Source organism: Vulpes lagopus, chromosome 15 (genome assembly GCF_018345385.1).
Source record: "Vulpes lagopus strain Blue_001 chromosome 15, ASM1834538v1, whole genome shotgun sequence".
NCBI lineage: Eukaryota > Metazoa > Chordata > Mammalia > Carnivora > Canidae > Vulpes > Vulpes lagopus.
Window position 1 is genome coordinate 27,348,142 of NC_054838.1, and position 24,067 is coordinate 27,372,208.

Sequence of the window (24,067 nt, forward strand, 5' to 3'; positions counted from 1 at the left end):
TCTGGCTATAAGATAAACTCTGTTATCTTTTTTATAATGTACATGGGTAATGTGTCCTGATTTGACATATCTGCCAGCCTTGTCCATGATAGGGAAACGCACTGCCAGCTATCATTAAGGCCTGCACTTTGCAAATGCACCCCATTCTGTCTTCAGAAACTCAAGTTAACACTAACATATCCCACATAAAATAATTCAACGACATCTCTGCAACTACATTAATTCATCTACATTTTAGCCATCAACAATTATACAAATCCTGAAAACCTGTAATGGGGTCATATAGCACATATTTAAAAATATCAGTTAGAGAAACCTTATGATTTAGTAATTTCTTAACTGTCTTTTATATACTCCAAGTAGTAAACCATATGACCACCCACTCCACCAAATGCCCCCCCTCCAAAAAAACCTATCTTCAATTGTGAAGGTGATATTTTTGAAAAAAGAATTTACCATGAGTCCATTTTGTCTCTCACCAAAAATAATGTACCTGAACTTTAAACAAAATTCACATTTTATTTAGGTTGAAATAAACTATACAAAATTGATTTTCTTCACCAAAAATAACAGCAATATTTTCTGTATTATTCCTAGATAACCACAAAAGACTTATTTTTGTAGGTTTTCCAGGTTTTGTTTATAAATCAAGACGAGGCAGTAGATATAGTCATGGAAAAAGACAGAGGAAAACAGACAAATCAGTTGTCAGTATCCATGGCCTCTGATCCTGTCTTGACCATGAACAGAGGTGTTCAACATACACCTGCTAAAAAGCTTACGAAGACATAGATGTTCAACATATACTTGCTAAACAACTCATGAGGATGTAGGCTCAACAAAGGAATGTAAACAGCAACAACCCAATGTGGAACAATAGCAGGTTCTCTCATTCAAACCTTAAGTATAACTTGTTCCTTTAAGTTCATTTGATAAAGACAAAATCTACACAGAAGTCTTTGCTTGGCAAGCTCACTTTTCTCTCTGGTAACTCCCTTAACTCCATTATAGATTTTTAACATACTAAAACCCCTACTATTCAAAGGTCACTCATGAGCTTCATTGTAACATTTTACAAAATGTACTCCTTCTTCCGACACCTCTTGAAAATCTATTTTCTCCTAAGAACTGATAGTTCAAATACCCGACAATTGGATCCAGTGATAATAAATGTTATGTCTAAAATGACTTAACTAAAACAATTCCCAAGTGCTATTAGCAGAGATCCTGTAGAAGTGTAATGTGGCACTTTCAATGCTATCTTCTGGAAGAACAGTTATGTCTCCAAAGCACAGGAGTTCAATCAGGGGCCATTTTAAATAGGCAGATTATCAATGGCTAATGTACTTAATGAGAGGTCAATAAGTCAAGATATTCAGTGATTAAGTGGCCTACATACACCTGACAGTTTTTCTTTCTGTAAGATGTTTCAAATTTCTTACAGAGTTTTCCAAATATCAAACATAAGAGAAAGCCTACTTTTAAAGTCTCTTAGGTATTTTCAATGGTTTCTGAGTTATCTGTAGGAAGCTCTGACTTAGTTGTATAGAGTTTGATATATGTGTCTACCATTAAATCCAGATCATGTTTTATATCAAAATTTATGTTAAGCAAAGCCAAGTTACTTGACCTTTGGTCTGTCAAAGTGTTCCTCAGGTATGCTTTGAGACGCTTTCGTCCATTTTCATAGCGTTCATTCTCAACCTTCATCACAGGAAGAATACATAGGACTTTGAGCAATGCATAAACATTAGGAAAAAACTTGATGTCTGGTAGATGTAGGGCTTCATAAATGGTGGATGGAAGCTCTATATCTTTCCCTCTGTGTTTCCACTTGATTCTCCAGCAATGCAGCTCAGCTGAGAGTGTGTCAGGATTGGGCAGGTCACTTCTGTACATGTCAGCATGGTGCTCCTCCGATGTATTAAATTTGAGCTGTCCCATGACAGAGGGTACAAGAGATAAGCATTTAAGAGCTTTGAGGTGCTGTTCTGAGAATATATCTTTCAGTTCCTGAATAATGTGTTCCACTGTTGGAACACTTAGAGTTTCTTTATAGTAACTTTCAGAGGTGAGCTGAGATTCCAGGTTACTACCTTGCTGCGCTCTGCGGAATTTGCCAGGGAGTTTCATCTGAATATCTAGTTTAGTTGCCAAATTTGTGGCTTCTTCGAACCAAAATTCATGATAAACTTCAATATTTTCCATCACTTCATTTAGAGAATGCAGCACTGCAGTCAAGCTACTGGCTGCAAAGAAGACATCAGAGGTTTGCCCCTGGAGATTTTTCCCAAAGGCTCTTGTAAAAGATAGAACATTCTTAAGAACAACAATGGTAACAATGAAATCAAAATCTGTTACTGCACTACAGAGTACAAAAGCTCGACCAGCTATATAGTTATTCCATCTAATATTTGTATCACTATTTATACCATCTAAACATAGAACAAGTGCTTGTAGGAGATCCACTAAAATTTCAAAAGCATCATGCCTGCCTGTCCACTGAGAATGGCAGATTTCCTTCAGTTCTTTACCCTTTTCCTCATTATTCTGAAAGAGGACAGAAATTACATTGTCAAGCTCCAAAAGCAGTTGTGGAGATCGATGGAAGAACGAACAAACTTCCTCAATTGTTCCTAATGCAACAGATACTCCCACAACAGGCACTGATTTTGCCAACCACATGTTTAAGGCACAGGAAGAACAAAGTGTGTAGACAGCTTGGGGATATTTCTCTAAAAGTCTAGAAGCAACAATTTTCATTTTGGAAGAAAATCCACTAGATACAATGTAAGCCTGACCACGACAATATTCCATATTTAACCCCCACTTCTCAGTTATTGTAGTGTGAAATTTCACAGCCAAAATTTCCGCATCGGCTTCGTAAGGCAAGAAGCCCAAAAATTCCTCTCTCAGGTTATGAGATTCATCAACAAACCTCACCAACACAGGCAAGTGTTCTTCCCCTGCTATGTCCACTACATCATCAGTGATGATGGAAAAGAAGTGAGAGTCTCTCACTTCTCTGAGGGTTTCCTCCCGGATGCAGCTCTCACAGATTTCTAGCATCTGTTTCTGTTGTGTTTTTGAGCAGAACAATGTGTTAACTGCTGTTGTCTCAAAACGCTTTCTTAGAACCTCTTCACCAGAATTTATCCGGCACTCCAGCAGTGCTTGAAAGTTATCAGGAGTAAAGAGACCCTCTGGGATTTCATCAGTTTCATGCCCATCCAGAGGTATGTTTTGTTTTCCCATAAGAATCAAAATTTCAAATAAAGATTTTAGGTATTCTTTGTTTTCTTTCTCTTCGAGAGTCAAAGGTAAAATGTCTTCATCCTGTTCTTCACCCCCTTCTTCTGCACTGGGGTTCTGAGCATTGCTGTTGTTTATTTCTTTATGTTTGGGTTCCTGTTCAGAAGTTTCATCAACTAGAAAACAGAGAACTGATTTTATAAACAGGCTCATGAAGAAACATACAAACAAAAAATTGTATTTTTGATTGGTTAAATATTTAAAATTCACAAACTCATCCATTCAACATTCACAAGACACATACTGGATCACAGACTTGGATATAGAGGTTAAAATAAGACACATTCTAGTGGAGGAGACAAAGACTGTATAGATATATTTTAGTCCTACACGTAAATGCTGTTAATAAAGAAATGATAAGCTTAACAAGGCACGTCACATAAAACATATAAAAAGCAGTAACAGTCTGAGCTCTTAGAAAAAAGAAGAGAACTAATATTTATTGAGGCACAGTGTTGGCAATTTATATGGATCACATTACTCCCTCTACAGGCAGGTGCTATCAACCCCATTTGACAAATTGAGGAAAGTAAATAATTGCCCAAGGTCACAGATGTAGTTAGAAGGATGAAGGTAAAATTCAAATCCAAGCCTGTCTGACTCTAAGGCCCATGCTGATGCAGTTTCTGTGAAATTAAGCTAGAGTTTTATATGGGAGAGAAGAGTTACACAAGCCAAAAAAACATAAAGTATATTTGGGCAATTTTTAGGGCAACATTGACTACTAGAATTATCAGCCTAATCTCTTTGTATTTGGATAGGAAAACCGAGGCATTGAGGTTAGTGCCCTGCCCACTGTCATACACACAATCCTGGACCCTGCCTGTGATCCCTTCTAGGTTCATTTTCTGAACATCATGGGATATTAGAAGTTCCAATAACAAAGTGAGTATAACTGCCCATATCAGGCACTCTGCTTCAAACCACTCTACTTCTGCACAAAATACTCTTGCCTCCTTTGCCCAACTCCAGGTCTCCTCATATAACAGAGGGGGAAAATAACAGTACTTACTCTAGGACTACTGTGAGAATTAAGTCAATTAAGTAAAGCACTTAGAATAAAGACTTAGTACAACACAGTTATGTTAATGATAGTAATAATAATAGCAACACAGTAGTAGTAGAAGACAAAGAAGGAGAAATAACAGTAACCACTGACAAGAACAAAAATGACTTCTAGTCCTCATTCTCAGGTGACACAGGTCAGACATCAGTACCTACAGAAAGACTTCTGGCTCCTACCCTCTATTGGGCTAAGTGTTCCCATAACATGTATTCCTTAAAAAGGTATCTAGAACTTAATATGCACCGCACATTGGGTGGACAAAAATTCTGCTCTTGTCGTTACTGTGGACTCCCCTTTTCTACGTTAGGACACTCTGTGTGCCACACTGAGAACCTACCACACTGAGAACACAGCCCTAGTGGGGAGAAGCAAAGTGTATGGCACAATAGCTCTCAATCAAGAAACTAAACTAACACTTCAGTCTCAGACAATTCTAGACCATGAGACAATGCCTACTACACTCTTACATCATTCTCACGGTAGGTTTTGGATATAAAACTTATTTATTTGTTCTTACCAGGTCAAGGCCTTTTTAAAAGGCATTCAGAAGTTGAGTCATTAACACTATCACTTACTTTTTTTCTGTTTCAGTGTCCGGATTTCATCTTCACTCTAAATGATAAGAAAAAAAAAAAAAAAAAAACACCTTTAAGAAAACAACTCTAATTCATCACTATAGATTCATAAGTAAAAAGCATATCTTGATTCAAATTTAATTCCTTTAAGAGCATAAATTCCTTCTAAAGAAAACATTCTTTAAACAGAGATGACAGAAAAGCCAGAACTACAATTTACCTAATAACTCCAAGCTCATGATAAAATACTAGAGGGGAAGGAATACATTGTTTAACTTACTTTATACCTAAATCATCATCATTTTGGGTTATAAGTGTTTGCTGGCTAATAAAAGGCACGAAAGTATAAGATGGGCATTCCAAGGGGTCACAAATCATGTCCCTCTCAATCCAATAGTGGGGCACGCCATGTAGGGGAGAGTTGTTGGATCCCAGAACCTAACACAAGAGCTATGAGAAATCCCTGGGAAGCAGAGAGTAACACAGAGCCAGTATGGAAGAGAAATGGATGCACACAGCAGCAGAGGGCCAAGTGGTACATACCTACAGGGGTCCTACAGTCCTACAGGACTGAGGAAGAACTTTCCAGTTGTGTCCTTTTATCTCCCTCTGACCCCTCACAATGCTTAAATCACAACCCACCCCATTTTGCCCATATTTAGGCAATTTTTAGGGCAACATTGACTACTAGAATTATCAGCCTGGGGCTGAGAAGCAGCAAAACCAGTGACAGCTGGAGTTAACAGGGTACCTGGTAGGCAATATGGGAACAAAATACTGCTGACAAGAAACGTCAGTAGGCTAGCCAATCTGGAACATTCCCTCCTAATCGTGTGAGCTGCAATAGCAAGGATAGTGGACCTGCAAGAGTATGTCTGTAGTAAGGCATGTGAGTTGGGGCAGAATACAGGGAAACGAGAGACACAGAGTGGTAAGTGGCCCAGTGCCTCACCCCTACTACATATTATTAAGAACGCTGATGTGGAAGACTGTTGTGGAGTGTCAGCACTCATCTATGAGAAATACCAGAAAAACAAACAGAGGGAAAGAAATGCATGAAGAAATAAAAACTGTGGATTTCTCAGAACTTAAAGATATGAGAGATGTGAGTCCAGATAATTAAACCATTTAGACATACTTAACACAAATGTCAAATATAGAGAAAAAAAAATAAAGACTTTGAGGGAAAAAAGCAGATCATCTCAAAAAAGAACAAGAATTGGGCTGGCATCAGACTTCAATAGCAGTAACAGATGCAAAAAGTAGAAAAGAATCAGTATCACATAGACTATATCCTTTATGTATCACTTAATAACAACAAGACTCCAAATAAAAACAATATATATATTTTTAAGATTATATTTATTTATTCATGAGAGACCCAGAGAGGGAGAGAGAGAGAGAGAGAGGTAGAGACACAGGCAGAGGGAGAAGCAGGCTCCATGCAGGGAGCCCATGCACTAGATCCCAGGACTCCAGGCTCACACCAAGCCTAAAGCAGCCACTTAACTGCTAAGCCACCCAGGCGTCCCTACAATATGGTTTTTAAAAATAAACTAATACCTGGAAACTAAAAACAAAAATAATCCTATGTTAAAGAACTAGGGGAATTATAAAACACTCCTGGCTAATCAATGAAAGCTCTCTATGATTGTGGGATACAGCTAAAACACACTGAGCCTTGAATACACATAAATATGAGCTGAACATTCAAGAAGCCAGAAAAAGAGGAAAAAGTAAATCTCCTACATCAAGAAGAAACCAATACAATAGCCCACAAGTGCAGCAATCACTGATAAAAGTAACTACTATTTCTTTGCAAACACTATTAAAACCTTAGTTTCAGAAAAAAAAAAACAAGCATTCCAAAATCCTACATGCAGTTCATAAACTCTTGAAAATACATAAAACTTAAGAAGAGAAAAACAATAAATAAATCAAAATGGCAATCAAAACATTCCCTCATCTACCCCAAGCCTTCTGATGGTTTTATGGTTTAACTTTCAAGAGCAGATAGTATATACCTTATACAAGTATTTTTAGAAAAATTGAGAGGACAAAAAGAAAAGTTATCCAACTAATTTTATAATAGAATCTTGGTATCATAACTGGATAAGAGGAGTACACAAAAAGAAAATTACAGGACAACACTTAAAATTATAAATGCAAAATCTTAAATATTAACCAACTAAATCAAAGAGAGATACTGCAATCAATTAGGGTTCATCACAGGAACGCAAAGATGATTCAACAGCAGAAAATCCATCAATGTTATTCACTGCCTTAAAAAAGAAGTCAACTTCTCTACTCAATAGATGCAGTGAAAGCTTCTAAGTTCAATGAGTCATGATAAAAATTCTGAACATTAGGACTAAAAGAGAATGAAAGAAATCTCTTTAACTTGATAAAACTATCTAACAATATCAACAAATGTCACACTTAATGCAACGAGGCAAATGAACCAGCTGTGACATTCCTGGGCTGTTCAACACATTAGGGGATTGACTAACACAGGCAACAGGAAAATTTTAAATTATGAGAACTGGAAGAAGAGGCAAATCTGGAGGATGATACAATCAACTACATAGAAAACTTGGTGAACTATTAGGATGAATGAAAAGGGGACTTCAAAATTGCCAGAAACAATCTCAACCAGAATACATAATCTATACCAACAATAACCATAGTGAATTTAGGAAGTAATTTAAGGAAGATGTACATATTGTCCTCATTTATTTATCTGTTCATTCATGAGAGACACAGAGAGAGAGGCAGAGGGATAGATAGGCTCCATGCAGGGAGCCCACTGTGGAACTCATCCCGGGGCCCCAAGATCACACCCTGAGCTGAAGGCAGACACTCAACCACTGAGCCACCCAGGCATCCCCATATTGTTATCTTTTAAAGAACTGCAGCAAAAATCCTGAAGTTTTTTCAGATTTTTGATTTTGTACACTCCTAAAAGTATTTTTATTTTATTTTAAAGATTTTATTTATCTGAGACAGAGTCAGCAGGAGCAGGGAGAGGGATAAAGGGAGAGGGAGGAGCAGACTCCCCACTGAGCAGTGATTCCCAGGACCCTCCAGTCATGACCTACTGTAGGCAGACACTTAACCCACTGAAACACCCAGGTGCCTCTAAAAGTATTTTAATCATGTTTTCAAAGAATGAATATTCAGTTTTGTCAATGACTGTTATTACCTGATAGCTGTTTTCTTGTTTATGGATAGAACTAATTAATATTGGAAAAATGGTAATTCAAAGCATTCATGATGAAAATCCCCATACAATTTCTATAACTTGACAAAAGAATTCTCAAATTCCTCTGGAAGAATAAGGTCCACAAATAGCTAAGACAACTTTGAAAAAGAACAGTTATTAAATCACTATATTTGAAAGTAACCTTACTTATTATAAAGCTATGGTAATAAAGACATACAAACTATAAATGGATCAAAGATCTAAATATGAAAGGTAAATATAGTAACAGAAAAGATGAGAAAATTAGATAAATGTTGTCTTAAGAAAGCACACAGTAGATAGACTGAAATGACAAATATTAAATACATTAGCATGGATACCAAAAGGAGGAGAGGAAATGGGAATGGGAATAGTGGGAAGGGGAAGAAAAATAAGGGTCTTGATGGTGGCAATGATGACAGAATGTCACAGACTAAGGAGTCTCAGTAATTTAATGTTGTTCACCTAACATCAACAAAATACAGGTAGGTTTCAATCATTACAACTAAAGAGTATCAAAGGAATATAAAAACATGCATAAATGATGTCATATACAGAGATTTAAAAGCTTTTTCTAACCCTGCCAGTACTTAATAGTGATAGAACCGTTACCTTTAGGTAAAAGTATCCACGTCTTAACTTTTATACTTTCCCTTTCTTTATCCCTTTGTGCTGAATTCTGGAAATATCCCTCAGCTCCACTTTCCTTACTACAAAAGAAAAGGTAGTGTTTTTTTGTTATTTTTTTTTCCTCCCCAGGAAAGGAATGTACTAGTGGTTTCATGCTGACAGCACACTTTGGCCCAAGTCAATGAGTATCAACAGGCTAAATTTGAGAAAGATTTTCCAATTTAAATACTAAATTAATCATCTTACATCCATGCTACTTCAATAACCACAGCATTCACCTCCTGTGTTACCTTTGAAATAGAGAGTAACTTGGGTTCAATTTTAACATTAGTGCCTCTATATTTGATTTCATAGTATTACAGGAGGTGGGAAAGCCAAAAGCACATTGACGTACCAATTCTTTTATTCGTTTCCTGTGTCTACTATGTGGATTGTTCAAATGACTGGTAAGATCAAATATTGTTGGTATTGCATTATCACGAAGAACTGTCCTATAAGGACTCTGAAAAAGAAAAATGTGTTAATTCAGAGACAGTCTGCAAAAATATATTACACATAAAGAAAATGCTTTGTTAATGACTTCCCTGTACTCCTCCAACTCTAGCTCTAAAGTGTAGAGACTTATAGAATGATGATGTCAGTCTAGATAAGCTTATCATTTCTAACTCTTTTTTTTCTTTTTTTTTTTTTTTTTTGCATTTTTGCCCTTCTGGTAATCTTACTATTTTAAATTAAGGAATGGAATTGATGGTAGGCACAGAAAATTAAATGTATTTGCATTTTGCATATATACTTCTAATTCATCCTCCCAGCAACTCCATCTGTTCTGCCCTTCCATGAGCCACCAAATCTACAGCAGGCACAAAAGTTTATCAATCTATCTTTATGTGTTCTTAATAATTCTTTTCTTCTTTACCTGCTGTTCACTCTACTTTCACTACTATTACTAAGAAGCATCAAGGTACAGTGAAATAATATTGGACTGGGTGGGACACAGGAGACCTAGGAACTAGTCCAAACTCTACCAGTTACTCACTAGGAGATCCTGGCCGAATACTTTCCCCCCCCCCCCCCTTTTTTTTTTTTTACTTTCCCTTTTTGGACCTCAGTTTCCTCTTCTGATAAAATTCAAGTATTGAACTAGACCAGTATCTCCCAAAATGAAATTATTCACATGCTAATGATAATGCTTGCGTACCATCACCCGCACTTTTACATAATCTACTCATTTTTAAGTTAGCATTAAACTATAAAATGATTTTGATGAGCTACTTATATTTTTAACACATACTGTAAAACTCCCAAGATAAAAATTGATTCCTGTGCCACTTGAATCCATTTATATCATGATATGCATAATCGGACTTTTGCAAACATTGAACTAGGTATTTCTAAATTTCTAATTCTAATGTTTTTATCACTGAAGGATGACCATTCTCTATTCTAATTCCTGTTAACCTAATCCAACCTGGCCAGAAGCTGGATGCATACTTAGATGTTGATAGTCTTCAACAGCCAACCCAGAGGTCAGATAGGGACAAGAGGTTTATTAACAGGAAGAGCAACAGATGAATAACTGCATACATTCCCCCCAGCTAGTGCAAAGAAACAGTGCCCTTAATTTCTTCACATGTCTGCATTGACAAAGACAAAACATTCTTTTTAAAAAGCTTTCTCTGGAGCACTGATTGTTTCAAAGCTGACTATTAAAGCATGTTCATATGCCAAACAAAAATAACAACTCCTATGTTTTTTCACCCAGGAAAGGAAGGTTAGAATGATATGAAGAAACATATATAACTAAAGGGAACACACTATCGCGGGTTTTATCTAAAGAGTTGCTAAACACATTTGGGAAGTACTTCTATTCAGATTCAATATTTTCTAGTTCAACCCCACACCTCACAGAAAACACAAAGAAGAAAACAACTTTTTTTTAAAAAAAAAAATCTATTTCTTAATGACACTCAGCTTCCAGTGCTGAGTCTGGAAGTCCAAGCATCCTGAGTCTACTAGGAAGTTTGAATCGGAGATTGATTAGGCATACAACCACTGAAGGGAGCAAAAACTATACTATACCCCAAACATCTCATCTTCCCCATTTAGCAAATGTCACAACATACACAGTCAACTCTTGATATCTTACCAATTATTCAACAAGGAGAGGAGGGATAAAATGTTCCTAATGAATTTCTTAAATTCAAATCAAATTAATTTGCTATATAAAAAGCAAAGCTATCACAAATCAAAAGATAGAACATGAATTAAAACATGTTGCTTTTCATAAATATTTACTTATAAGTTTATATGCCAAAAAGAACTATATTCAGTTTATGTGCATGATCGTTTTAACTCAGTATCAAGATTTAATCTTTAACTGCTGAACTAAAGTTTGAGCATAAAGCAGTGATGTTACTCTACCATCAAAGATTCTATTAGGCTTTGGTTGAACTAACTATGAATGTCTACTGATGAGACCTTCAACACCAAACTAATGAAGCCAAAACTCTCAAACATTTGGATATAGATATCATATAAGCCAGCAATAGCAGTAAAAAAAAAATTTACTACTACATGAAGTTCTACACGTGTAGAAAGAACATTTTCTCGTATTTGTGTTATTCAAGACTGAAGAAACGTGGAGATTTAAAAAAACAGCTCTTCTTTCTGTCCTATGCTCTGACTAAACATGAATATGATTAAACTATAATTTTATATTTCTCACATTAATCTTATTGGAATTATCTATTTAAGAGACTATATCTATTACTAAAATAAAAATGCATATGGCTTGTATTTTAAAATAATAATTTGGGATATTTTTACTTAATGTCAAGAACATAAAAGTAGTTTGCCTTTTAAATACAAGAAATCCCTTATTTTGGTTGATCATTATTACCCTCTTACACAGCAAGGCAAAAATATCCCTCAAATATTTGTGATTAAACTGTTGAACCGGAATTGGCTCACCTCCCAATGACTTCACAAGTATCTGCTTCAATTAATTTTGAGAAATAAAATAACCCAATCATTCTTTAGTTTTCTGATGCCTCTGCAAAATGTATCTGAAAAAAATATCAAAATACATTGCTGCATAACAATATATAGTGTATCTTCAAATCAAGTTTATGTCTATCCCAATATCTGAGATGATACATCAGTTATACCTAAACAAGAATATATTATTTAACAAAACTGTCTTCCTAACTAGTTTCTAAAGTGTTTCAGATCTGCTTTATTTCAATCAAATCTGCCTTATTTGTGTCTCCTATAAGTCACAGCAATAATAGAATTACAGAGGGTTAAAAATGTTAGATCTCAGGAATTATCTCGTTTAATATCCTTATTAGTATCTGGGGCCCAGAAAGGGAAAGTGACTTGGCCAAACTCACAGAGTTGACAGCAGTAAGGCTAGAGATCCAGGTTTTGAAATGAAATTGCAAATTATTGATGGAAAATGTTTTTCATATTAATTATATGATTTGCTTCTTGTTGTAACTTGCACATAAAAATTAAGGGTTGATTCTAACAGCACATATGAAAACATGAAAACAAAAAGCTCCATTTATCAATGAAGATTTCACTTATAAAAAAAGCTCTGGAGAAGCTGCTCCAAGTAAAAACAAACTCTACCTTAAACACTTTAATAATCATCCAAAATTCTCTGAAGGCTGAATAAGAAGTGTAAAAATGGCAACCCCTGGTGAGTAGGAATGGGGCATCAGAAACGGGGGTTAAAAAAAAATCCCAGGTTTTGAAGAACAAAATAGATACTATTCAGTTCCAAATTCGTCTTCATCTTTAAAAAAAAGTGGTGGAAAAAAAAAAGTGGTGGGGTGCAAGGATACATTCAAACATTAATAAAGTTTTACAATTTCCAAACAGATACTGAGAGAGAAAACAAAGAATCGAAGCTCTTCTATTACTTACAGTTCTACAGATCATAGAGGTCTCAAAGTGTTTGGCACATAATCGATAATGTTTATTTAGTTGATCAGGTGTTTTATCTTCTAAATCTGCTCTCCTACAATTCTCCACCCATTTCTGGCATCTATAAATAAATCAAAATGCAATTATGAAATATGAGCTCAACATTTATATTTCAGCATTCAGCTATAAGACAAATATATATTCCAGGCAATGGATTCCTGCTCCCCTCTCCTTGCAGAATATAATTTGGAGAAGCTGACTGATAACAAAATGAGAGCTAGAAAATCATTCAGTACATTCAATTATAGACAAGATTAAGAAGTAACTTGCTCAGAGTCGTGCACAAAATCAGCAGTAAAACTAGAATTTAAACCTGAGTCTTTCAATTCCCAGGACATCTTAGCACCAAAAAAGGACTCAATTATCAGTAGTTCAAGCAAAAAGTTGCAGAACGATGAGACCCACAGCCTAACATTCCCTTCAGGATTTCAACTTAAACAAGGATATAAAACAAGTCATTGCAAAAAAAATCAGTAAACAGATGTTCTATAAATCATTAGAGTTTCCTTAAAAAAAAAAAAAAAAGATTTTATTTATTCATGAGAGAGACAGAGAGAAAGAGGCAGAGACACAGGCAAAGGGAGAAACAGGCTCCATGTTTTGGAGCCCGATGTGGAACTCGATCCAGGGACCTCAGGATCATACCCTGGGCCAAAGGCAGGCATTAAACCAGAGCCACCCAGGGATCCCTCATTAGTTTCCTATAGGAGCATGATGCTTGTATTCATCTGCCTTATTATGAACATGACTTATTATCTACAATATGTACAGACTAGATTGCAAGCTCCATGGATGCAGGCATTGTACCTATACAATGTAGTAACAGAAGGTGTTGAAGATAGTGAATAAAACAAAGTACCTATACAAAGGGAAAATAGGGAAGGGAAAATAAAACACCCTCTTGGTGTTTACATATCTGCAGAAAAACAATAATGACAACGAGAATAATGTGTACTAACACTTAGTATGAATCAGACACCATTCTAAGTCCTTTCCAACAGGGGTACATTATTCCTCTTATGCAGATAAAGAAATGAAGGCACAGAAATGTTAATTTGCTAAAGTTTACAACTAGATATTTCCTTCATTCCTCAAAGTTCTAGGAATAAAAATTGTCACAAGTCACAAATTTGAAGACATCCACTTTATAATCACATCATAGTATATTATGTCTCAATATTACAGTTTACTCTTCCACACACATATACTCTGATACTTAATTATCTCCACTCTCAATATGTAAAACCATGGTGAAATGATTATCTAACTGAAATTAAAACCACACCTAAATTGTACAGCATTTCATTCAACCAAGAAGTATTACTGCACAGTAATATCAAATGTCCATATTTTAATGTTTTCATACAGTTGTGCAATATGATTTCATAAGCATTTCATGTTTCAACATCCAAATATTTGGTACAGAAACTGTCTGTCTCACTATAAAATACCTGGCCATACTGCTACAGCTAAGTTTGGCTTTTAATTCTTAGATCTCTGAACACCTTCCATACAGAATACTACTGTCTGTGTTATGTCTAAACTAAGTCGAGACAGCTTTCTGATATCACAAGCATTCAGATTCAATCAAGAATAGATTGGGCAGGGGCACCTGGATGGCTCAATCTGTTAAGCATCTGTCCTCAGCTAAGGTCATGATCCCAAGGTCCTGGGTTCCAGCTCTCCGTCGGGCTCCAGGGTAGGTGGGGAGCCTGCTTCTCCTTCTGCTCCTCCCCCTGCTCATGCTCTCAAGCTCACTCTTGCACTTGCTCACTCACTCTCAAATAAAGCCCAAATAACTACACATCTATGTCTTCATATCAAATACCTAGAAGTAAATCTAGTGAAAGATGTGCAAAACCCTCTAACTGAAAGACATTTTAAATAACTTAAATAAATGGAGAGATATACAAGTTCATGAACTGGTATACTAAATTCTAAATATATCAATTCTCCTCAAATTGATTTACTCATTCAATCAAAATCCCAAAAAGTTGGTGTGTGTGTGTGTGTGAGAGAGTGAGAGAGAGAGAGAGAGAGAGAAATGACAAGATAATTCTAAAACTTTTTATACAGAAATTCAAAAGGCCAAGAATAGTCTATATAATCTTGGGGCAAAAAAAGTTGAAAGACTTACACTATCAAATATTAAGACTTATAATATAAAGTTTAGTAAGACAGTGTGGTATTGGCACAGGATAAAATAATGAAACAAAATGGAGAGCTGAGGATACTTAAGACAAAGGTGCAGCAGTGAGGACAAAAGTTTTTTTCAATAAATAGTGCTAAGTCAATTTGATGGTCATATGAAAAAAAATTAATCTTGACTCCTACTTTCACACCATATGCACAAAAATAAATACCAAGTGCACTATAGATCTATGGAAAGTAAAATAATAAGCTTCTAAAAATAACACAGGAGACTAACTCCATTATGTTGGCATAAACAAGGATATTTTAAAGAAGGCAACAGAAAGCGCAAACTCTAAAGCAAAAGATGAATTAATTTCACTACTTTGAAGTTTGTAACTTTTCTCCATTAAAAGTAGCCATTGAAGAGTGAAATAGCAACCTACAAAATGGAAGAATGTATCTGCAATACATATATCCAACAATAGACTCATATCCTAAATACATGTTTTGGATATGTATTGGCTATGTCTCATTAGCAAATAAATCAGACAATCCAGTATAAAAATGGACCTCAGATGTGATCAAGCAACTTACAATAAAAAGGTTATCCAGATGGACAATACACATGAAAAAAAGTTCATGAAAAAAAAGGGCTCAATCTCATTAGTCATCAGGGAAGTACTAATTAAAACCATAACAAAATATTATTACATACCTTCAAGAATGATTACAATGTAAAAGAGAATACCAAATGTAGTGGCACTCTTGGGAATGGGAATGAATGAACTAGCTAGCTCTCACAAACATAATGCGGAGTAAAATGAGCCAGGAGTACATCTATGATGCCTTTTATATGAAGGGAATGCTTTTAAGTACATACATAATTATCTCTCAAACTGACCACTGTCTCCCCTTTCCTAGCTCTCCCTGTCATTGTTCTGTGCCCTATACCCCAGACTCTGTAACCTTTCCTCTTAGCAGAATGACTCTCTGAATCCTTCTAACTTCCAAACTGGTCTTGGCCCTTCCCTACTAGCCCCTTTTCCATGCTGAGGAGTAAATGTTTTAAAAAGCTAATTTCAGAATGTTTTGCCCACTTACAGTCCTTTGGTGCTTCTCACAACTCTTAGAATAAAGAAATAATTCCTCGCCTGTCATAAGATCCTGAACAATTTGGACCTTGTCTACCCTTAGATCTTCATATCAAACCACCCTTCTAGGGATCCCTGGGTGGCACAGCGGTTTGGCGCCTGCCTTTGGCCCAGGGCGCGATCCTGGAGACCTGGGATCGAATCCCACGTCGGGCTCCCGGTGCATGGAGCCTGCTTCTCCCTCTCCCTCTGCCTGTGTCTCTGCCTCTCTCTCTCTGTGTGTGTGACTATCATAAATAATAAATGAAAAAAAATTTAAAAAAACAAAACAAAACAAAACAAAAAAACAAACCACCCTTCTAGTCCCTTTGCCCCTTTACATGCCATACTTCAGTTTCATGAAGTCACTGCAATCACTTCTATCTTCTATGCTGTTTATTCAGCCTAGTATCCTCTTTTTTTCTCGCTTCCTTTACTAAGGAAAGCCTATGCAAAGATCAACCTTCAGATCTTAATTCAAATGTTATTTCTTGAAGGAAACTTCCTGATTCAGATGTGTATACATATGTATATGAGTATGTATACATGCACACACAGGAAGGATTCCCCTTCCTCTCTGTATATGGTCTCTCAACATCCTTTATTTATCCTACTATATTATTACCATCAGTATAAACATGCCTAATATCTATCTAAAAAATTCTGTTAACCTGGATTCTCTGCATAGCAAAACTAGCTATTTTTCACATTATCTCCATTTTCTTTTGTGTGTGTATTTTTTTAATTGGAGTTTGATTTGCCAACATATAACACCCAGTGCTCATCCCATCAAGTGCCCCCCTCAGTGCCCGTCACCCAGTCACCCCATCCTCTCATCCACCTCCCCTTCCACTACCCCTTGTTCGTTTCCCAGAGTTAGGAGTCTCTCATGTTCTGTCATCCTGATATTTCCCACTCATTTTCTCTCCTTTCCCCTTTAATCCCTTTAACTATTTTTCATACAATGTTGGTCCTTCTCCGATTGACTTATTTCACTTGGCATAATACCCTCCAGTTCTATCCACTGTCCAGTTCTATTCAACTGTCTCCATTTTCTTATCTCACATTCTTTCATCAATTCCAAGTAGGCTTCTGCTTTATCTCTTTTCCACTGAAACTGCTCAAGATTATGAATGACTTCCATCTGACCAAATCCAATGGTCACTTTATATCCTCATCTTAATCACCCTTTCAGTACTACATTGTTTTTTTATTTTTCCCTTTGATGGTTTCCTACTTGCAGCATTTCCAAAAACATATTTAAAGGAACAGTGATCAACTGTTCCATTAAAATGAAATAAAGTTTCATGGTCAAAAAGTTTGGGTAATACTACATATTTTACCCTATTCTTGGGGTTTAGGTATTTCTGTGGGACTTTGACCACATTAGCTAATTGTCATCTGAAAGCACAGACTATCACAAAACCTACTGTGAAGTTTAAACGAAATAATGTAAATAAGATATGCAGAACAGTGCCTGGCATATAGAATATGAAGTATTCTCTAAGAAATATTATTGCAACTCACAGCATTGGCTACAGGATTAAATGAGATATGAAAGCACTTTAAGATCATATTTTATAGAGGTGATTCTCAAACTTCACACTCTCTTTACACTCTTATTGAGGACCCAAAGAGCTTTTAACAGTATTTATCCTTACAGCAATTAAAACCAAGTACATTTAAAAAATGTTTATTAATTCATTAAAAATCACAATCCCATTATATGTTAACATAGATAATATTTTAATGAAAATTTATGCATTTTCCAAAATAAGAAACATTTAGTGAAAAGAACGGAACTGTTTTCTACCTCTGCAAATCTTTTTAATGTCTAACTTAAAGAGAAGATTGCTAGATTCTCATACCTGCTTTTGTATTTAATCTGTTGCCATATGTGGCTTTGGTTAAAGTATATGAAGAAAATCTGGCCTTAAGCTGCTATGCAGTTTAAAAAGGTAATTACAATATTTCTTTCTTACCCAAATTACTATGGATATTCTTCTTTAATACTACACCAAAACTCCACAAGTGTTGGTTACTTAAAGATGAATTGCGACGTGGAATTTGAAACCAGACCAAGCTTTTTCACTCTATTACATTGAAATTCATTGGTGTATCTTACACTTGGAACAGAGCTTTTATTTGGGCATGTGTTTGTAAAATTATGAATTGGTCAATTTGGAAAATATTAGTTCAGTCAGTTATGCAAATCACCATTATGCAATTTAAGAAGTCACATTTATCAATATCACCATCAATCCCATGAGGAAAGTCTTAAGAGAGTTGTCAAGCTCAAAGTGGTGCATATGAGTTTTTCAAAATTATAATTTTTGCTTGAATGTCAATTTTCCCTTGAAGTAGCAGGCTTTCATTCTTTTCTGAGAAAATGTCTACCAAACACTGGCATGTATATAATCAAACTTAGAAAATTTTAGAAAATACACCAGACAACTTAATCAGAGCAATGATGTTACCATGTTATGGAGCCTCTCAGAAACTCCAGTGCACACTCCTGAAAGAATGAATACAAAAAAGCAAATAATGTCAGAGTTATCATGAAATAGTTTTTACCTCGTAGACTCCCTAGAAGGGTCACAAGTGCCCCCAAACCCACTTTTACATTTTACAAGGCAGAGTATATTAATTCTCAATTAACTTTGATTAAACTGCCAAAAGAATCTTAGAACACCTTACTACCTCAGGAATGAGTTAGAACTAATAACCTGAGAAGGAAGAAAAGGGCTTCAATTGTCCAACTTACCCTAATAGGAGCAATTCTTTAGCTCTACTTGTACCTCACTTCATCTAGGGATGAGCTCCACCATGAGCTACCCCCAGGCCTTGAGATTAGTCAGACCATCCTGGGGCCATCCAGATTTAGGCAGGTTTTTTTCTTTTCACTTTAATATTAGGTGAACTGATTCGATTATTTTATAGTTTTTTTTGTTTTGTTTTGTTTTGTTTTAAAGGGGGGAAATGCCTGGGTGGCTCAGCAGTTTTGCACCTGCCTTTGGTCCAGGGCGTGATCCTGGAGTCCTGGGATCGAGTCCTGCATTGGGCTCCCTGCATGGAGCCTGCTTCTCTCTCTGCCTGTGTCTCTGCCTCTCTCTCTCTGTGTCTCTCACGAATAAATAAATAAAATCTTTGGGCAGCCCGAGTGGCTTAGCGGTTTAGCGCTGCCTTCAGCCCAGGGCGTGATCCTGGATACCCAGGATCAAGTCCCATGCCAGGCTCCCTGCAAGGAACCTGCTTCTCCCTCTGCCTCTGCCTCTCTCTCTGTGTCTCTCATGAATAAATAAATAAAATCTTTAAAAAAAATAATAGATAAAAGGCACAGCATAGGGAATATGGTCAATTGGTACTGCAAAAGCACTGTATGATGACAGATGGTAGCTACACTTCTGGTGAGCATAACATAATGTAAAGACTTATTGAATCACTACATTGCATGCCTGAAACTAATATTCAACATTGTGTGTCAAGTGTACCTCAATTTAAAAAAACCATAAACATTAATTTAAAAAGGTAAATAGCACATTAATGCCACTTTTTCTAAACCAATAATAGGTAGCATATTTTGAAATTCCACACTGTGCCCTTTATTTTAAATTTTAAATTACTTCAAATAGCTGTTCATAAAAGGGTCCATGCATTTATAAATATAACAAAAAGTGTACTATTTAATAGCATTAAATATATTTATCTTTATTTTTAGTTAACAGTAGTTAACTTTTCAAGAATAGATTGGCAATGTCATCTTTTATCAACCTTCCCTACAACTCATTTACAGAAAAAAAATATACTTAATAACCCTAAAAATGCTGTTATTAATTTAATACACACTTCTGAAAACTACTTCTTTCTTATACTTAACTCTGGGCACAGTAAAGAAGAAACTATTAAATACAGAAGAATTTGAAATCCTTAGTTGGAGAAAATTTGGTTTGGATAAAAAGTTAGGATCCTGAAAATATTATGTTAACTAAAACAAACCAGACATAAAGGACAATTGTATGATTCCATTTACATGAAGTACACAGAACACACAAATTCATGGAGACTGAAAGTAGGTGGGACAGGGTGGGGGGGGAGGGAAGGTGTTACTGCTTAATGGTTACAGTTTTTGCTTGGGGTAATGAAAAAGCTTTAGAAATGGATAGTGGTGATGGCTGCACAACACTGTGAATGTAATTAATGCCAATGAATTACATATTTAAAAATGGTATAATGCAATTTTTATGTTATATGTTTTACCAAAATGTTTAATGCAATATATACTGAATATACAATAATACTGTATAATGTATATTAAAGTGCACTTAATATACATTCTAAATGGGTGAATTGTATGATATGTGAATTATACCTCAATAAAGATGTTTAAAAGAGTTAAAAAAAGAAGTTCATAATTTGGTCTTAAAGTATTCAAAGGGGGGATCCCTGGGTGGCGCAGCGGTTTGGCGCCTGCCTTTGGCCCAGGGCGCGATCCTGGAGACCCGGGATCGAGTCCCACATCGGGCTCCCGGTGCATGGAGCCTGCTTCTCCCTCCGCCTGTGTCTCTGCCTCTCTCTCTCTCTCTCTCTGTGACTATCATAAATAAATAAAAAAAATAAAAAAACAACAACAACAACAAAAAAAAGTATTCAAAGGACTCTGACATAGAAAATAGAACAGATTTGCTCAGTGTGACTGTAGGAACAAAACTAGGACCTACAAAGCATAATTTATAGGGAGGCATATTTCCACTTAATACAAGGAAGAAACAACAGCCAAAGCTGTCCAAATCTTGAAGTCTCCCTTCACAAAACAGAATAGTCATTAGAGGTGTTTCAGCAAAGGCCCTATCAGGAATGCACAGGGCCCCTAAAGGGTCTGTAAATACCTTGATAGTGGAATGCAAAATTGTGTCTCTGTCTTTTCTCAAGCAACGTCTTTATGTTAGATTCTCAAAGGGGACAGACTGCACTAGATCTAAAAACTCCTTCCAAATTTGAGACTGTACACCCCTACTGGCCATACTCCCCCTCTAAAAAGTGTAATGAAAAGAGCATTCGCTATAGTTTATCAACACAAATGACCTGTGGTCCAGAATCAACTAATGTTGTCCTCATTATGCAAGTGAAATATACTCTCAAGACTGCCCTTGGGCTAAAATTTGGGTAAAAAGAAGATTATGCTTAAAGGGTTAAGGCCCAGTTAGATTCAGGTGCTCACCTTCTCTGCTCCCACAGAATCCAACAGCTATTCCTCACTCTTCTGAGCTAGCTCTTCCTCACCTCCCTGAACTTTAAACACCAGGAATGCCTCAGGGCTCAATCACCAGACATCCATTGCTTTATTTACCCCAGAGCATGACTTTAGATGTCCTCTATAATCTGAGAACATCCATATTTACAATCTAGTCTGAATGTCCAATCTTTACAATCTAGCTCTAAATACAATCTTTACAATCTTTAGCTCTAAAATATTTAGGTTACTGATCTAAATATGAGCCATTTTGAGTTCATTTCTGGAGTATTCCTGAACATCTATCAAGCCCCTCAAACTTCACGTCCCAAACCAAATTTTTAACATGTCTCCACCGAATCTGCTCCTCCCAGTCTTCCATAGCTCAGTAACAAAGGCTCAAGCTAAAAAATCTTGAGTCATTCTTGACTTCCCTTTTTCTTACAACTTACATCTAAACCATTAACAAATCCTGTTGGCTTCACCTTCAAAACATATCTCAAAGGGCGCCTGGGTGGCTCAGCGGTTGAGCGTCTGCCTTTGGCTCAGGGTGTGATCCTGGAGTCCCAGGATCAAGTCCCACATCAGGATCCTTGTATGAAGCCTGTTTCTCCCTCTGCTTGTGTCTCTGCCTCTCTCTGTGTCATGAATAAATAAATAAAATCTTTTTTTAAAAAAAGTATCTCAAATAGAAGCTTACCTAACCTCCTCCTCTACTAACCTGGATTACTGCAATTGCCTTAAAAAAAAAAAAAAAAAAAAAAGATTTTACTGAGCCAGGGTGGCTCAGCGGTTTAGTGCCGCCTTCAGCCCAGGGCAGAATACTGGAGACCTGGGACTGAGTCCCACGTTGGGCTCCCTGCATGGAGCCTGCTTCTCCCTCTGCCTGGGTCTCTGCCTCTCTCTCTCTCTGTGTCTCTCATGAATAAATGAATAAAATCTTTTAAAAAATAAATATAGTCAGTCTGCTCTAAACCCTTGTATGACTTTGTGTCTCACTGAGAATAAAGGCCACAGTGCTTTACACGGCCTACAATGTCCTACACAATTTGCCCCTACCATACGAATATACACACGCTTTTCTGGTCTCATTTTTTCCCCTCTCCCTTCCTTCCTTAAACCAGCTCTACCGTCCATGGACTTCTGGCTGTACCTGTAACATGCATGCCTTGACTTCCCATTTACTGTTTCCACAGACTGGAACACTTTTCCCCTAGATATCTCCACGGTTGGCCTGCTCAACTACTTCTGGTTTTTGCTCAAATTCACCTTAGTGGGGCCTTCTCTGATCACCCTATTTAAAATAGCAATTGTGCCTCCCCTGCTACTCCTTATTCCTCCAGCCTGCAACATTTGCCTTTTCTCCATAGTATTTACCACATGACCTACTGTATATACATATTTGTCTGTCTTCCTCCACTAGGATATAAACTTCAGGAGCAGGTACTTTGATTTGTTCATCTGTGCACTAGTGCTTAGAGCAATGCCTAGCGTATAGTAGGCCTCCAATAAATATTTATGAAACTAAAAAAAATATTTGTGGAATATAGGATGCTATACTACAATCGCCTTCTACATCTGTCTCAACAGACTGTGAGCTCTCTGCAGGCAGCAACACTGTCTCAATTCACGTCTGAATTTCTGACACCTAACACTAGTGTGGGCACACAGTCAGCGCTGGTTTGAAAAGAACGGATCAACAAGAGACCGAGGAAAATTCTTCAGACTTCCCGCAGTCCCTACTCTGTCATAAGTCAGAGCGTGCGGGTTCCCTCTCAAAGAAGAGGGCTCAGTATCAATTCCCACCCCCCCCCCACCCCCGTTAACCAAGTGAGACAATGAATAACGGTCAGAGCCATAATTTGAACCAGGAACATCAAGTCCGCTGTAGGAAGTAACTGTGACTTGACGAGATCAAAGGTGACCAGACTAAAAAAGCAACCCCGCTGCAGAGGTGGCGGCAAGGAGAGGGAAGGGCCCTGGTGACCCCGACCACAGAATCCAAGTCCCTCTTTGACAGCTGAGGAAACCGAAGCCTAGAGAGCGGAGCGACCCGCCCGAGGTCACCAGCACCCGACCAGGGGCGAACCCGGCTCACCTCGCCCGCGCGCCGCCCCAGTTGCCCCTTGTTTCGGGTGGTGCCGCCGCGCCGAGCCCCCGCTGGCGCACGTGCTCCGAGGGCCCCGGGCGCCCACCGGCCCGCGGCGCAAGGCCTGAGGCCCACCTCGGGCCGAAGCTGGGGGCGACGACGGCGGCCCACTCCCCCCGCAGCCCCGCAGCCCCGCAGCCGGCGGCTGGCAGCGCGCGCCTCGGGGTGGGCCCGGGGCTGCCGGCTCCGCGCCCGCCGCTTACCTGGCCGGATCCCGCGGGAACCTGAAGAAGGCCAGGTCCGACTGCGTGCTCTTCCTCGTGCAGTTGGGGGCAGCGCAGAAGTTCGGCATCGTCGCCCACCCGCCGGCCGGCCCAGCCCTCCCCTCCCCGCCTCCTCAGGGCAGCCCGCCCGCCCGTCGGGGCCGGGGAGGGGAGCCAGGCCGGCCGGCCGGCTCGGCCAGGCCGGCGCGCCGGGGGGAGGGGCGGCGGGCGAGAAGCCGCGAGGGGCAGGAGGGGCGCCGCGGTCCGAGGCCGGGCTGGGGACGCGGCTCCACAGTGCTGTGAGCGGCCGGGAGGATTTACCGCCGCCGCCGCCGCAGCTGCCGCTGGTGCACCTCCCGCCCGCCCGGGACGCTGCCGCCTCCTTCCCACAATGCACCCTGGCGCCCG

At 38.0% G+C, this 24,067-nt stretch overlaps 1 protein-coding gene across 1 annotated transcript; it reads right to left on the reverse strand.

Moving 5' to 3' along the window:
* Positions 1-621: 621 nt before the first annotated feature.
* THAP12 (THAP domain containing 12) lies at positions 622-24,054 on the reverse strand. The gene is made up of 5 exons (XM_041729602.1): positions 23,660-24,054; positions 12,755-12,875; positions 9,219-9,326; positions 4,954-4,990; positions 622-3,428 (listed from the first exon to the last, which is right to left on the reverse strand). The coding sequence occupies exons 1-5, from the start codon at positions 23,746-23,748 to the stop codon at positions 1,492-1,494; spliced, it is 2,292 nt and encodes a 763-aa protein (XP_041585536.1). The 5' UTR covers positions 23,749-24,054; the 3' UTR covers positions 622-1,491.
* Between the last annotated feature and the right edge of the window lie 13 nt (positions 24,055-24,067).

What these genes read in the sequence shown, in the direction of transcription:
- THAP12 (XM_041729602.1), bottom strand. Translation starts at nt 23,748, where the DNA reads ATGCCGAACTTCTGCGCTGCCCCCAACTGCACGAGGAAGAGCACGCAG. An exon ending in CCTCTATGATCTGTAGAACT is followed by an intron (nt 9,327 to 12,754) that starts GTAAGTAATAGA and finishes TTTCTTTTTCAG; the next exon opens with AGTCCTTATAGGACAGTTCT. An exon ending in GACACTGAAACAGAAAAAAA is followed by an intron (nt 3,429 to 4,953) that starts GTAAGTGATAGT and finishes TCTGTTTTCTAG; the next exon opens with TTGATGAAACTTCTGAACAG.